Source organism: Polypterus senegalus, chromosome 12 (genome assembly GCF_016835505.1).
Source record: "Polypterus senegalus isolate Bchr_013 chromosome 12, ASM1683550v1, whole genome shotgun sequence".
NCBI classification, from domain to species: domain Eukaryota; kingdom Metazoa; phylum Chordata; class Cladistia; order Polypteriformes; family Polypteridae; genus Polypterus; species Polypterus senegalus.
The window spans coordinates 62062918-62078340 of NC_053165.1; the positions used below are offsets into that span (position 1 = coordinate 62062918).

The 15423-nt window shown below is 37.4% G+C and overlaps 1 protein-coding gene across 5 annotated transcripts in view; it reads right to left on the reverse strand.

Moving 5' to 3' along the window:
- The window catches only part of acacb (acetyl-CoA carboxylase beta), a 70615-nt gene that overhangs the window by 27359 nt on the left and 27833 nt on the right, over positions 1–15423 (reverse strand). For all 5 annotated transcript variants that reach the window (XM_039771805.1, XM_039771803.1, XM_039771801.1 and 2 more), the window contains 17 exons: positions 13300–13438; positions 12956–13065; positions 9702–9783; positions 9347–9445; positions 8709–8818; positions 8199–8309; positions 7632–7841; positions 7083–7253; positions 6833–6994; positions 6230–6393; positions 4659–4809; positions 4198–4301; positions 3536–3617; positions 3058–3203; positions 2492–2642; positions 2073–2207; positions 1044–1190 (listed from right to left, as the gene is read on the reverse strand). In XM_039771805.1, coding sequence (XP_039627739.1) covers positions 1044–1190; positions 2073–2207; positions 2492–2642; positions 3058–3203; positions 3536–3617; positions 4198–4301; positions 4659–4809; positions 6230–6393; positions 6833–6994; positions 7083–7253; positions 7632–7841; positions 8199–8309; positions 8709–8818; positions 9347–9445; positions 9702–9783; positions 12956–13065; positions 13300–13438 — 2274 coding nt within the window. The remainder of the gene's footprint in view (positions 1–1043; positions 1191–2072; positions 2208–2491; positions 2643–3057; positions 3204–3535; positions 3618–4197; positions 4302–4658; positions 4810–6229; positions 6394–6832; positions 6995–7082; positions 7254–7631; positions 7842–8198; positions 8310–8708; positions 8819–9346; positions 9446–9701; positions 9784–12955; positions 13066–13299; positions 13439–15423) is intronic.

The window sequence follows — 15423 nt, forward strand, 5'->3', positions numbered from 1 at the left end:
GTTGCAAACTAAAGATACTTAAGCTTTGAATTTGCAGCACTTTCTTAAAACTACTGCTTCCTTACACATTTTCAAGTTTAAACAAAATAAAAAAATACACTGAACAGCCACAACAGTAAAAGCACTGCCAGCTGACGTGAATATTATTGATGATCAAATTACAGTGGCACCTGTAAAGTGCTGGGATAGATTAGGCAGCAAGTACACAGTCAGTTCTTGAAGGTGATGTGTTGGAAGCAGGAAAAATGGGGAAGCATAAGGATCTGAGCTAATTTGACAAGGGACAAATTGAAATGGCTAGGCGACTGGGTCCGAGCATCTGCAAAATGGCATTCTTGTGGGGTGTTGCCTGTGTGCAGTGGTTAGTACCTAACAAAAGGGTCCAAGGAAGGTCAACTAGTGAATGGATGACAAGGTTCATATGGGTGCCCAAGGCTTATTGATGCATTTGGGGAGGGAAAGGTTAATCAATCTGGTCTGATCCCACAGAAGAGCTACTACATCACAAATTGATTAACAACTTAATGCTGGCCTGGAGAGGAAGGTTTCAGAGAGCATAGTGCACTGTAGGAACTTCACATGATACCATGTTCATGAGCCTGTTGCCATTTGAATCTGTCACTGCACCCTACCTACCTCTTTCTGTGTAACTAACACTTCTTTCCTACTATTGAGGAAAAATCACTGCCACAAATTAATCATTCTATGGACTAGAAGATTTTTCAGTCAGCAACCTTTAATTTCTATGCAAAGTATTAAAAAAATGATCAGCGGTTTTGACAGAGGTTACAATAGCAAAGTAATAGAAATAATAATCTTACATTGTGTATTCCCCTTGAACTGAAGCAAGAAATTAAAAACAAAAAATAATTTTACCCAAAAAATAGTATTCAACTCCTGTTGAAATGCTTACTGAGAGAGAAGTAGAAAAGGGACTAGAAAAATCAACCATTAAAACTTCAGAAAATTCTGAAAGCACAAATGTAAGCGGTTCAATGGATTTTGTTCTGCAAGTTTGTCAAAAAACAAAGAGAAAGTTGTACCTTACTGCTGAAAAAAGGCGCTGGCAAGCAGTATCCATCCATAACTTTAATGAGATTTTCCAGGACACTGTGGAAAACCTGATGAAGCTTCTCCCCAAGCACTGGCGGAGGCTGCTGGAGCAGACGTGTCTCTGTGTCGAGCCTGGCCTGGAAATTGTGGAAGTTAGTAGGTGACCACAAAACTGTAGATTACTGTTCAAACCTTGTGTTAGCCTCTATTAGACATATACTTAGTGGGCAAATTGGACAAAACTATATCATGCAGCGTGTATTTGGACTGCTGGAGGAAATCTACTAGACATAACAAGATTACACACTTGGAAGGCAAAACAACCTCGTGTTAAGCTAGTGTCCGAGTACTGCAAGTTAACAAAGCTATCTTTTTCATCACTGGCTAACCATATTCAAAAGTACGGTATATAAAAGCCCAGGTATGTCTGTTATTAATGCTGCAGATTTCTTGGTAATCCCAGCATGAAGTCTAAGGAGTTCCACTTAAAAGGTGTAAGCTGGTTTCCTATTCCTGCAAATGGGAAATCACTCCTTATGGGTACTACCAGCATAACAGAATGACTAGTTATAGACAATGACAGTATGGTTGACATTTATGACAGTGACCCACAGATGACTTGTTGTTTACAGCAAGTATAGTATACAGTGCAAGGGCAAGGATCTTAAAGAAGAGAATCCCAACATACCACATGACAGAACTGGAAGCATGCAATGACTAAGTAAGGCAGCTGAGAGTCATGACAGTGGTGCACAAGGTAATTTTTGTGGGCACTGTGCAATGACAGTGCAGGGGGTAGTGAAGTCAGATCTTGGTTGATATGCAACATTTTTTCCTGATCATGCAGTTTCCTTGAAGAATTCAGGTAGTGGCATTTAATGTTGGTGCCATTTGAACTCCCAGATGAGATCTGCAAAACGGACCATTATTAGCAAAGAAATACAGGCTTTTATATACTTAATGGGAATTATGTTTCAGCCAAGTCTGGAAGAAAAAAAGTAAAAATATGAAAAATGTACTGGGTGAACAGAAGAAGGATCATCCAGCTCCATGCGAGCCACAATACAGCCAGCCTCCAGCACCGCCCCAGGTCTCTTAACATAGTGAACACAGCCTGATTCCTCAACTGTCAGAGTCATCACCATCTTCATCACCTGTGGATAGATACTGTATATTAGCATTAATTTGTTTTGCCATTTATTAGGTTAATACATTTGAGACAATTCATAATGAAAAGTCTACTGTCGAGTTATTTAGTAAAATCAAGGCTGCTGCCTTGGAAAAGCAAAGTAGCGAGACAATGCAAGCTAGAGCAGGTAGATGTTATACTAAAACACTTCAAGCATTCATTGGAGAACAGAAAACCACTTAATGTTGAACATTTTCATTGCAAAACAATAACATTACAATCATTCAACAAGTGGAAATATCAATTTACTTCAATCTCTGCATAGCACTGCTTGGAAAAAACATGCCCTCCATCTTCTACCATGTACTGTAGAAGTTTGCCAGCAGAAGGTGCCCTGAGAATTGTGGGGTCTTTCTCCTTTTCAAACACACAAGTTTTGTTGCCAATGATAATGCGATACCTATAATCAAACATTTAGGGTTACAAGAACAGAATATGACAATCAGAAAAAAAAATCCCAACACTCTGATTCAGAACTTAACAAAGCTACCTTCTTAACTTTCCATTTAGTTTAAAAGATGTGTTTTGGTTTTTAATATTGACCCACACTCCAGTATGTCCATAAAGCCAGAATTAACAAATAGCTGAGTTATAGCAGCATTACTGGCGTAATGTAGTTGAAGAATGCCACTCAGTTTTTGTGTGGTTTCCATGACTACAGAACAACTACTATATAAATATAGCTAATTATAAATAAATAAAAAAAAATATATATATATATATATATATATATATATATATATATATATATATATATATATATATATATATATATATATATATATATATATATATATATAATAGTTTGCACCTACTTGTCTATTTCTTCTTTCATGTATGTGGTATAGCTATTGCCATCATAGGACAGGAGGAGACCACCATCACTCAGAATGTGTACATCAATCTCAATATGAGATCCATTCATGATTATCACATATGTGGTCGGAGACTGACGAGCCACCTGCAAAAAGAAGGTTAAACAGGAGGAAGAAATTCTTGACTGTAAAAAGCACTGGAGAATTCCCAAGTCTTTAGTGTGCCCAACTAAACACAAAAAGGCAACTGTGATGATTGTTAAGACAGGTCCATAAACTCTTGACACTTGTACTACTTAAATCTATATCCATTATTAAGCTAGGTTACAAAAAGTGGAGAAAACCAGACTTTTTATTGTTCATCAATATTAGTAACTATGAAGATTAAATATTTCTGTGGACTACATGATAAAAGTCTAGTCTTTTGGCATATGATATAAAACTCAGAAAGAAAAGTGGCAATAGACAAGTTACTTACCTGTAAAATGTACTTGACACTTTCATAAATCAGATTGACACTGACAGTGTTCACTAAGGAGTCAGCAGGAAGGACCTGGCCCCTGCCAAAACATAGATTATCTAGGTAAGCTGTCGAGACAGCAGCACAAGTCCATTTTTCCTCAAATATGCTAGGCTGTCTAAGTCAAAAGAAATTTCTATACATCATGTATTTAAATTCATGAAATGCTTAGACATGATCGACCAATATTTTAAAATATGCTTAATACTGTTTATCTAGACAGCACATTGGCACCTTGCCTAATAACTCCAAAGTCTCTTGTACATTCCAGAAACTTGCATTGTCAAATTAATTGTCAACTGTACTTTAGCCTGGCAAGAGTGGTAGAAGGCGTGTGCATGAATGTGCTCTGCCGTGGATAAGGTATGCACTTCTACATGCACAGGGGTATCAGCAACTAAAAAAAACTGAACATTTTACTCATTGTAAATGTGCAGAAAACCCATTACAGTAACTGAGCAGGAGAAAATATATCAAAAACCATGTTAAAATGTACATATTCCACAAGCCTAATGGTGCTGGATGACTTTGTGCATGTCGGTAGTAAAATGTGACTGTACAACACCATACCACCATTGAAAACACCACCAATACAAAGCAATGCTATAAATGCACTGTACCGCTCAAGTGAATGCAGGAAATCAGACATGCTTTTTCTGAATGTGGCATCAGCCACATGCAGTGCTCCACAGACCACTCCAAGCATAGTATCCGGTCGCTCAACCTGAAAGAGGAGAGAAACCAGTAATATGTTAGCTTAGATTAACTGTAAAGAAATTACGTATTTATTACTCTATACACGCATATAGATAGAGACAGATGTATTATATAGTCAACTCAGCATGAGGCCACATTTCAATATTGGCCATTTTTCAATACAAACTGCTTTTGATTACAGTGTCTACCAAGTCAGAAAACTGCGGCCTTATTTTTGGACATCTCCTTTGTTACATTAAAACATTTTAGCAAACATCCATACTACAAAACAATTCTTGAAAGACTTTCTAAGACTTTAAAAGGCTTCTTAAGAAGAACAGTAGTGTCTTCCTTGAGTACCAATCTAAACAACGCGACACCTTACCTGAACCTTTTCTGCTATCAAGTGATCAAGCCAACCCGTGTCAATATCATTATTTAGGAAGCACTCAGTCTCCAGCAGTTTGATCAAATATTCCACTGTTGTTCGGAAATCCCCACGGATGGACAGTTCTTTCATTGCAACCACCATGTTTCTAACATAAAAAAAAAAACAACACACAGTGAATCACACTACAAGGCTGACCGTCTGGCTATGCGAAATAAGTAGTTATGTTTGCCCTAAAGACGGGGTCATGCCTTTAGCCTATTATTAGGAGGCCTAGGAGCAGTGGCTATAATGTTTGTAACTAATAAGTAAAAAAGTATTAATTACAACAGAACCTCAGTCATACACAAAGGATGTGTTCCTATGTTACATATATAGCGGAGAACTAAACACAGTGAAATATCCCTGAGTGACCCCTTATGCTGCTCCAAAAGGTACAGCAAACTTGGTTTCTCTCCTACCATTCAATATGTGAAATATGAAAGTTCATCAGTAGCATAAAAGCTACTGCATAGTAAAGGCAAGCATTGCACCTTGTATTAGTCTAATACAAATATACTTTGGTGGAAGATTATATAAATAAAAAAAAAAATAAATAAAAAAAAAGTCAGCCAGCTAATATCTACAGAAGAAAATACAAACAGTAAGTGAGATATAGCAATTATAGCAATAGTATAGAAGGAGCGCGTCATGCTCTGCCTAGCACCACCATTTGTCATGAATGAGTGTGAGAGGGTTGCTATAAGAGGTGTGCACCCCAGTCCTTCACACACCATACCCATTTTTGTATTATACTTTTTTTACATTTCACTGCCAGTCTGCATGAAGTTGAATTGACATATGTAGGTTTAATCCAGCAAACAAATTAAGCAAACTAATGATGCAGAAAAATATTGGGCTTCAAAATATATGTTTATTAGCTTAAGATACATACCTGCATTTTCAATTTTTCTTTTGGTTACATTTAACCTGTGCCTTTAGGCACATACCTGTTATCCAGTGGGATAATTTGTGATATAGAATAAACCAACAGTGCAAATATTGCTCAGGAAAAAAGTTAAGAAAGTAAAACTGATAGATAGCTTAAAAGAGGGCATAATCACATAAAATTATCTAAATGGAAAATATGTGGCATAATTTAGAGTATGCATTTTACAATATTCTAACTAAATCAGAATTAATACCAATAATGTCATTCAGAAAAAGTAAAGTTCTCTGACCCTATTCTCTTCATCTTAATTTGCAGCAATACTAATAGTAGTTTGAGGTATGAGACGGGATGAGAACATTCAACTTCAACCCAATTATTTCATCCTTTCCTGCTCAACTTCTTGACTGAATTTATTAGTATGTAGTAACCATATATCTGAACAAGTAACCAAGTAGAGTTTATGACAGTAGTACTTTGTGGGCCATCAGATCTTGTTTTATTTTGGTAAAGAAGGGATTGACTAACTTTGTTTGACCTTATATCCTTTTCTCGTCCAAACTTTTCATACATCCTTATAAGGTAAGTTATCTTTACTGGTGAAGGCCGCTAAGAGGCATAACTGAAAATGTTCACTTACGAAATGGCTTCCTCCCTGTTTTCTCCCCAGGAAAAGCAGTGACCAAACTGAGAGTCAGCAAATTCATGTAAACCCCCAGCAGCGCCGACACTGAAATATCCCCAGACATTTTTGTTACTGCGAAAATTCAGCTCCTGCACAGTGCCTGAACTTGGTTTGAAGCCCTATATATTAGAAAACACAGATATTAGGAGATGAAGGAATCATTTTGGTCTAAAAATCTGCATAATTCAGTCATCAAGTTTAAAACACAGTTTTGAGAAAAAAAAATTGTTAGTTTAGAGTTTCAAGAAGGTTTTGCTTTAAAAATATTAAGAAAATGTAGGGAGTATGCAACATCATGGAACAACAGCAACAATACCTATTGCTCAGGTCTGTGAAACAAATATAAACCCATCCAACCATTTAATTTAATCACTGATTTAACTACAAACGAACTGACAAGTTCACACATTCATTCATTCATACTGCACCCATTTGCAGTTTCTAATCATGCTGATCACTTGACATTTGACTGATGGAGAAAGCCTGTGCAGACAAGATGCAGAAGTGCTAGCTTATATACTGCATGTCTTAGCATTGAATGCACCGGTATTCTAGTACCTCATCAGGGTTCTCACTGGTAATTCTCACAGCGATGACATGGCCACGTGGGCAGGGGGTACTACCGGGGTTCTGAAAATCAATGAGTGTATCACCCCAGGGTGTCTCTCCATAAAGAACTCGAATGTCTTTGATCCTGTGCAGAGGAATTCCCATTGCAATCTGAAGGAGAGAAGATCATCATGAAAGAAAAGAGCAAATGACCACAGAACTGTTACACACAAAATACATTTTAAGAGTTTATCATTACCTGAAGCTGTGCTGCAGGGAGGTTGACATCTGCAATCATTTCCGTACAAGGGTGCTCCACTTGTAGTCGTGGGTTCAACTCTAGGAAATGGAAACTGCCATCTTCACAGTAGAGGTACTCCACTGTCCCAGCACTCACATAGCCTACCATCTTAGCCATTCGCACTGCACACTGAAAGGAAGCAAGCCATCAGCATTGAGGTTAAAAGTTCACACCATGCTGGCCATCTTTTTCAATAAGAACAAGCCAAGCCACACAAATGTGGCAACAATACGGTAAACACAAAAAAGCACTTTACAAAAATCAGAGCAGGAATCTAAATGGAGGAATTAATCACATAATTTAGAGTTTTAAAAGTACAAGGTATTCCTGCCCTATATGTTTCTGGTTGCCTTCTAAGTCCAAATCTCAAGTCTTTTGATTTTAATATGCAAGACCTCATACACACATTTTCTCTATGACTAACCTATAAAAGACAGTAAAGCAAATAATGAGTCAAGATACAACTGAATGGCCACCTTGGAATCGGAGGAAACAGGAAATTCTAACCTGCTCCATGAACTCAAACACAGCTGGAGCAGCTATGGTTGCTGGAGCCTCCTCAATGATCTTCTGGTGGCGTCTTTGAATGGAACAGTCTCGGCCAAACAAAGAAATAGCATTCCCATACTGGTCGGCAAGGATCTGCACTTCTAAGTGCCGTGCATGTTCTGCAACTTGCATGACAAAGATTGGAGAGCCGGGCACTTCTGCTTGGACCTGTAACACAGACAAAACCTTTGGTAAAATAAGACCTTTCAAATCCATTTAAAAGTATTTAATTCCAAGCCAAACATTCATTACTTTAATAAGAAATTGCAATGAACAATGAACTGTTAGCGACTCCCATCTATTTTGTTTCTTTTCTTTGCATCCTGTTGTGGTACATGGCACCACTGGGTCAGGTTCAACATACTGTATATACTGCTACACTTTCAAACTGTTACCCCCATTCATAGAAAGAGGCATGGGGAGAGTGGGAGTCTTGGAATTCAACAATGACGGGATTTTAATTAGCTTCTTGGTAGGCATTTACCATATATTTTCAATGTATGGTTGTACTTTGAATTTTAATACCTGGCGGAAAAAATTGGCAAAATCCACGGCATTGTCAGCCTTTCTGATACCTTTTCCCCCTCCACCTTCTGAAGCTTTTACCATGACTGGATATCCAATTTTCTCTGCACTCTGAAAATGATGAGATACAGCCATTGATCAATCTTTTCAGGAAGAGATTCCTAGAGAGTCAGCATTTAAACGGGAAGGTTTTAAGGCTCACTTCTACTTTAGATGACACTATTATTCACCACAAATATACTTTTTCATATTTAATTTTTTAACAAGCACAATGCATCGAATTTGTATTTTGCCAGTGATCAATACAAGAACAACATCAAAGTAAATACCACTAAGTTAAACAGGTTAATACTCCATTTTTGAAAACACACTAAACTGCGAGAATGTGAAAGAATCTACTCTAAAATTTTAGCTCATATAGCTCCGACTAAGAAATCAGAGAACTTTCCAAAGGATGAAATTAGAATTGGAAAAAAAAAGATATTACAGTATTGATGACAGAAAAGTTACCAAAAGTCCTTCTTCAAAATCCTTGACGCAGCCTTTGACATAAATATCTTGAGGAACACTGATTACTTGCCCAAGTTGCTGGTTGTGTTCGGACCATTCCACTCTGAGTTCTGCAAGTAAAAACCATACATAAACAATCATGTCTTTCCAAAATTCACACTCCATTTGAAGGAGCCTTAAGCAGCAAAAAAAACTGTGGAGAACTTGGACTGGACAAGTCAGTCTCATGGCTGCTATAAGGAAACACTGGTTTCATGGCCACCTGGAGATAATCCAATCCAATGTGGATCCATACGATTGGTTTTTCCTCTAGGTACTCTTGATATTCCTCTCACATACTCAGAAATGCGTGTTTTACATTAACAGAGGACTCTAAACTGAGCCATTGTGAGTGGTTGTGAGCATAAGCAGGACCTATGATGGACTGGTGCCCTATCCAAGGCTGTTCCTGGCTTTGAGCCCATTCATTATTGCCAGGACAGGCACTTGACCCCTGCAAAGCTAAATTGGATTAAGTGTGTTTAAGAAGATTATATTTTTGTCAAATTTGGCAACTCCAAACATGTTAAATACATTAAGCTAATGTCATCTTTTGAAAGAAATTGCTGAAATCTGCCAAACCAACATTAAAAACTCACCTGAGCCACTCCAAGGCAGAGTTGGGATATCTGCACTCTGAGCAACAATTGATGATGCCACTTTGTCACCCAGTGCCCACATGGCCTTGCTTGGAGGACCTGCAATAAATGTGCATAAAACCCAAATGCAAACATTTCCCATGGATCAATAGGTTGATATTCACATAAGGAATATAAAATCATAATCAATTTCAACTTCGGCTGCAAGGTCACATAAAGCTTTTGTTCAAAGCAAGTATGTTCAGTTTTCTGCACATTTTCCTTTTTAATACAAGCAGTATTTTTAGAACTAAAAATCCAATCCAGGAAAATGAAGATCAGATCCAAAATATTCATGCTTATGTTTTTGTCTTACCAAGAAAGGCTATTCCATTTTTCTGTAGTAGTTCAGGAAGTTTGGGATTCTCAGAAGCATGTCCCCATCCAGCCCAGACTGCCTGTGACAGAGAGAGAGATGGTGTTTAGAGAGTACTGTATATGGTGTCTTCATATACAACAACACTGATCTCAAGTTATGTTAACTATAGTATACAGTATCTCCCTTTTAACTGTGGATGGGATCAAAAGAATAGTAATCTAATACACAATATCCTCCATTTCAGAGGTATAAACTTTATTGATTTATTTAACACTACTACTGTTAACACCTTGGTGCCTGGTCTTATGGAACCCGTAAAATGTATGGCTTAATGTTGGAGTGAAAAGTCCTCAATCCAGTTGTGAATAAGGTTCACATGAATTGGTTACTTTTACTGCTTGTGAGAGACAACTTCATTATTATTAACAAATACTGAAGATGGCTGCACACTTAACAGCTAAATGTGAAGAATATCAACAGTTAATACCCACGCCAAAAAATGTAACTTAAAAAAAAAAACAAAACTTCAAAGTCAATGGTACCACATATTGAGTTTTCATATGCTACTTAGTTATATATACATACTTTGAAATAGAATCCCAAGGCTATTAACTCCCTCGATGTTAACCCCAAGCATGACTTGAGCTCAAAACTGCATGTAAATATGGCTATTACCAAGTCAGACTCAGAGTGACATGTAAAGATCCACTTTAGAGTGTTGGGACAGTTAGCGTCTGCCATCTAGTGGATGAAATAACATCATTCTGCAAAAATTAATGAATGGTAACTCATCAGTATTCATGAGTGGGGCAGAGCCTTCAACCAAAACTACAATGGAGTATAACTTAGAACAGGGGTGTCAAACTCCAGGCCTGGAGGGTCGCAGTGGTTGCAGGTTTTCATTCTAACACTTTTCCTAATCAGTGACTGGTTTTCACTGCTAATTAAATTCTTTTTCCCTTCATTTTAATAGCCGTGCTTTTAAGGATTCAGTGCTCTGAATTGATTCTTTTCTTCATTAAATGACAGCCAAACTGAAATGAGATATGAAACAAGCCAACAGATGACCAGCTAAATTGGGGTTTCAAACTCCAACCGATTTCACTCCAATCACTTTCTTAATGAGAAGCCAATTGTTGCTGTTAATTAAACTCATTATTTAATTCCATGGCTTGTTGTTGCTCTCATTCTGCCAGAGCAGATATTTTCAAAACTGTTAATTTTCTGCTTTTTTAAGAACACCGTCAAAATGTTTTGGTGACCCGAGAGATCAACCTTACTGAGACCTTCACCTTTCTTTATTTTCAGATATTGCGTGATAGGCACAGGTGAGTTGGCCATGTGGAGGCTTATTTTGTGTCTCACTATTACTTGGCTGCTAATTAAGGAAAAAGAAACAACAAAGGGGCCTGAGTCAAATTAATTAAAATTAATGGAAAAAAGTTAATTAGCAGCAAAAACTGGTCACTAATTAAGAAGATGGTTAGAATGAAAACCTGCAGCCCTCGAGGACCGGAGTTTGACACCCGTGACCTAGAAGCTGTAAAGAGAGTTTTACAACAGACTTAAACTGTACCATTTGTTGAATCAAGTGATAGTGATGACAATGTGAACTGGTAGTGAAACTGACACATTCAGCACTGAGCAACCGAACCACTGAGATATGCCTTTTATCTTTGTTCATGCAATGATTCGGGGTGTGTTATCAACGTGGCAATATGCGCGATTAAGTGGAAGGACAAGAAAGACCTTAACTCTTATGCACTATTCACAATGTAGCAACTGTCAACATTTGTGTCAGGAGAAATATATTTATTTATATATACGACTATACTTCCTTAGAAGGCTGGCGTCTTTCAACATCTGCAATAAGATGCTGCTGATGTTCTATCAGACGGTTGTGGCGAGCGCCCTCTTCTACACAATGGTGTGCTGGGGAGGCAGCATAAAGAAGAGGGATGCCTCACGCCTGGACAAACTGGTGAGGAAAGCAGGCTCTATTGTAGGCACGGACCTGGACAGTTTCACATCTGTGGTGGAGCGACGGGCGCTGAGCAGACTCCTGTCAGTCATGGAGAATCCACTGCATCCACTGAACAGGATCATCTCCAGACAGAGGAGCAGCTTCAGCAACAGACTGCTGTCACCATCCTGCTCCACTGACAGACTGAGGAGATTGTTCCTCCCCCACACTATGTGACTCTTCAATTCCACCCAGGGGGGTAAACATTAACATTATACAAAGTTATTGTCTGTTTTACCTATATTTTTATAGCTCTTTAATTTAATATTGTTTTTTTATCAGTATGCGGCTGCTTGGGATTAATAAAGTATCTATAGATATATGCTGCGAGATAGCCTACAATAACCCAAGGAGCACGTCAATCTTGCACTTTAGGTTCCGACATTCTACTCATTCGTGCACATGCAACTGAAAAAAATAAGCACACAAAGAAACACACTTCTACTGTCCTGATTGCAACATTGGGCTGTGCATTGGTGACTGTCTAAAAAACATATCACATGAAGAATGTGTATTAAATCTGCATCAGTAAACACTAAACATACCTTTCTCACTGTACTGATGTTGACGTTTTGGAATTTACAAGTTTCTGTTACACACAATAACATTTTTTATTGCTGAAAAAAATTCAATGCTTTTGACTCGATTTTCTAGGTGGAAACTGTGGAGGCTACACTGCACCCAGTTTGGAGTTAGTAGAAATAAGAAAAGTACTTCTTTTCATCTTTTTTAAAATAACTTTAAGGTTTTGACTTTTGCTTACCTACTCAAAGGTATCTTCTGCCCTCCTCCCAACTCCCTCAAAAATGTGCAGGTTAACTGAAGATTCTAAATTGGCCCCATGTTAGTGTGTGGCCTCATCCAGTGTTGGTTTACTGCCTTGAACACAGTGCTGGTGCTAACAGGCTAAACACAATGTGACTTTGAACTGTTTTAATCACATTTTAAATTATTGGTATAATGGTCTCAGACCCATTTCATCCAAATCAGGTCACAGGGGATGAAGTCTATGGCAGCAGTGTTGAGTGCAAGACAGTAAAACAACCTTAGAGAGGCACCAGTTTACTGCAGGCCCAATAGGGACAGAAGATTGTGCACAGAAAGTGACTAAGTCAAGATGTAGTCTATAGTAGATGTGAAGCAGTCAAGTGGCTTGAATATAGTATTAATGGCGAAAAGGCAAAAGAAATGAATAATTATGTAGTAAACAACATTTCAGATGGAGTACCTGTACTGGAATCCTATTTGCCACATCCACAATCAACTCCACATTAGCATAGTTATTGTTGTTAGGTCCGCCTGGAACAGGCACATAATGGTCTGCCATTTTAATATATTCTGCAAAAGAACAAATTTGAGTGGGATAAGTTATCAGTTTTAGTGTATAAGCCATTCCATATATAGAACTCTTACAGTATGTCTTTGTAAAATGTGCTCTTTTCAAAAGTACCAAAACATCACTTAAGTTTAAAATATTATGCTCAAACACATAGTCAAAGTACTATTTGCTGACACAAGAAAAATGCCAAGCATTGCTATAAACTAATCAGCATTTAAAACAGAAAGCATTACCTGCATTGGCTTTCAGGTCCTCAGGAGTCACCATCACCACAAACCGGATGGCTCTCTCATTCCTGAACATCTCATATGACCAACGACGAATGGAGCGCATGCACTTGACAGCAGCAATGCCATTGTTTGCAATCAGCACCTTGAAAAAAAAAAAGGGGGCAAATCAGTGATGACATTAATGATATACTTCAAGCTTGCTTTGATGGCCATTGTTTCAATTTCATATATATCCTCCATTACCAGAAAACGAACACTGGTAAGAACGCAACAGGTCACATACAGCACATACTGTATGTCTTGTTGGGTATAACCAGGATTGCTAGACTTGTTGTATGTCAAGGCAGCCACAAGTCACTTGAAATTCTGAACAAACCTGGAAAACCTCACCACAAGTACATATATGCATAACACAAACATTTTACATATGCATGCATATATTACATATAAAAATCTATGTAACACATGGTGGTGCACTATATTGATTAAATAGCACAGCAATCACAGAAGGCTACAGTGCCATATCATACAATGAAATTGCAGGTCCTACCACTTATGGTTATTTTGTTTATGCTGGTGCATTATTCACTGTTACACATTGTTGTTTTTTGGATTTTATTGATTTTATTAAAATCAAATAACATTTCATACACAAGTCAAGTTTTACAAAAATAACTTCGAAAACAAATCAACTGTTACACATTGTTGAAGTGCTTTGAAATCACATATAGGCTCAAATGTAAAGTAAGCCCACAATTTAACAAATGAATCAAACATAAAAAGCTAATTGTTTTTTTCTGTTATAAGTGCAGACCAGTTCTCTATGAGAATGTCTGTCAGTGTCGACTTAGCCGCACTGCCTGCTCAGAAAGACAAACCTTATTTGAATCAAGATCTGCTATAATTCTATGCCAGTCTCTTTTTATGCTTTTCATGTACCTGACTTTTCTATGAATGTTCTTTTTGGAAATCTTAAACCTTGCTTTGTTAAACACAATGAGGATACCAATTTCCAACAGTATGTATGTACAAGGACATAAAGAAGGATGTGAACGTGGGTAATATTTTTGCTTACATGGAAGATTTGAAAACTTTTTTGTGCAAAACTCTCTTTAACCAATTTCAGTCTGTATCTTGTTAAAGACTGAATTATGTAACAACTGGCATCCAACCTTCATAAGGTTAGACAGCCTATAATTTGACTCCTTAACCTCTGCTTAGGCAAGATGAAGCGATTAATCTCTTTTAATCTTTCCTCATAGTTTACACAGTATTATCATGAAAACAAATTCAACAGTTCCTCTTTGGGTTTCCACCTACCACTGATAAGTGCTTCTTATTACTTGCAAACCAAAAGATTTTAGAGGTGGCCTCCCAAATGCATTACACAACTTAAGCAACCTTCTTTAACTGGCAATGCAAATATAACCCATTATCCTACTGTCCTTCTTAATCATTTGTGTACACTGTCTGGTTGAGGCCTCTGATACATCCACTAGGATCACCAAGCCTTTTTTATAAGTCACACTTTTTTGCTGAAATTCTCACAAAGCATTATGCAATTAAGTAGAACACTATGTGTTTCCAATGTGCAGACATTTTCTATTTACAATTAACTTCAATTGCCACATGTCTACATTTCATCCAGGCTCTTACAATGATTCTGGATTATCTCATAATCCAGATTATGTTGTGTCAAAGGAAACTTTAGCAATTACAGAGTTGTTATATATAAATTAAAAAATAAATAAGGTAGCTCCAGCATTTGCAGCTTTAACCTGAAACATTTATGATAAAACTTCCTATTTACCACAGCATGTTGTTTTTTTTATGCTTAAGTCTATCTTGCTCTTCTTTGCACACTAGCCACTGAATCCTTATCTCTTGCGATATGATGACACACCTATTAAGAGCATTTTATCTAACTTTATCTGAGCATCAAGTTATATAATGTTGCATGCTTACCTTGACTCAGAAGAAGATTTTGTCGCTTCCTCATCACAATTCAGCATATTTTTGAAACATTCATGCCGTTTTTTAACAGACCTGATTGTGAAAGCCATCTCTTTATATTGTCGTGTATATTTATTTGTTTACTTTAATTTGCCCAAAATGCTATTACAAGGT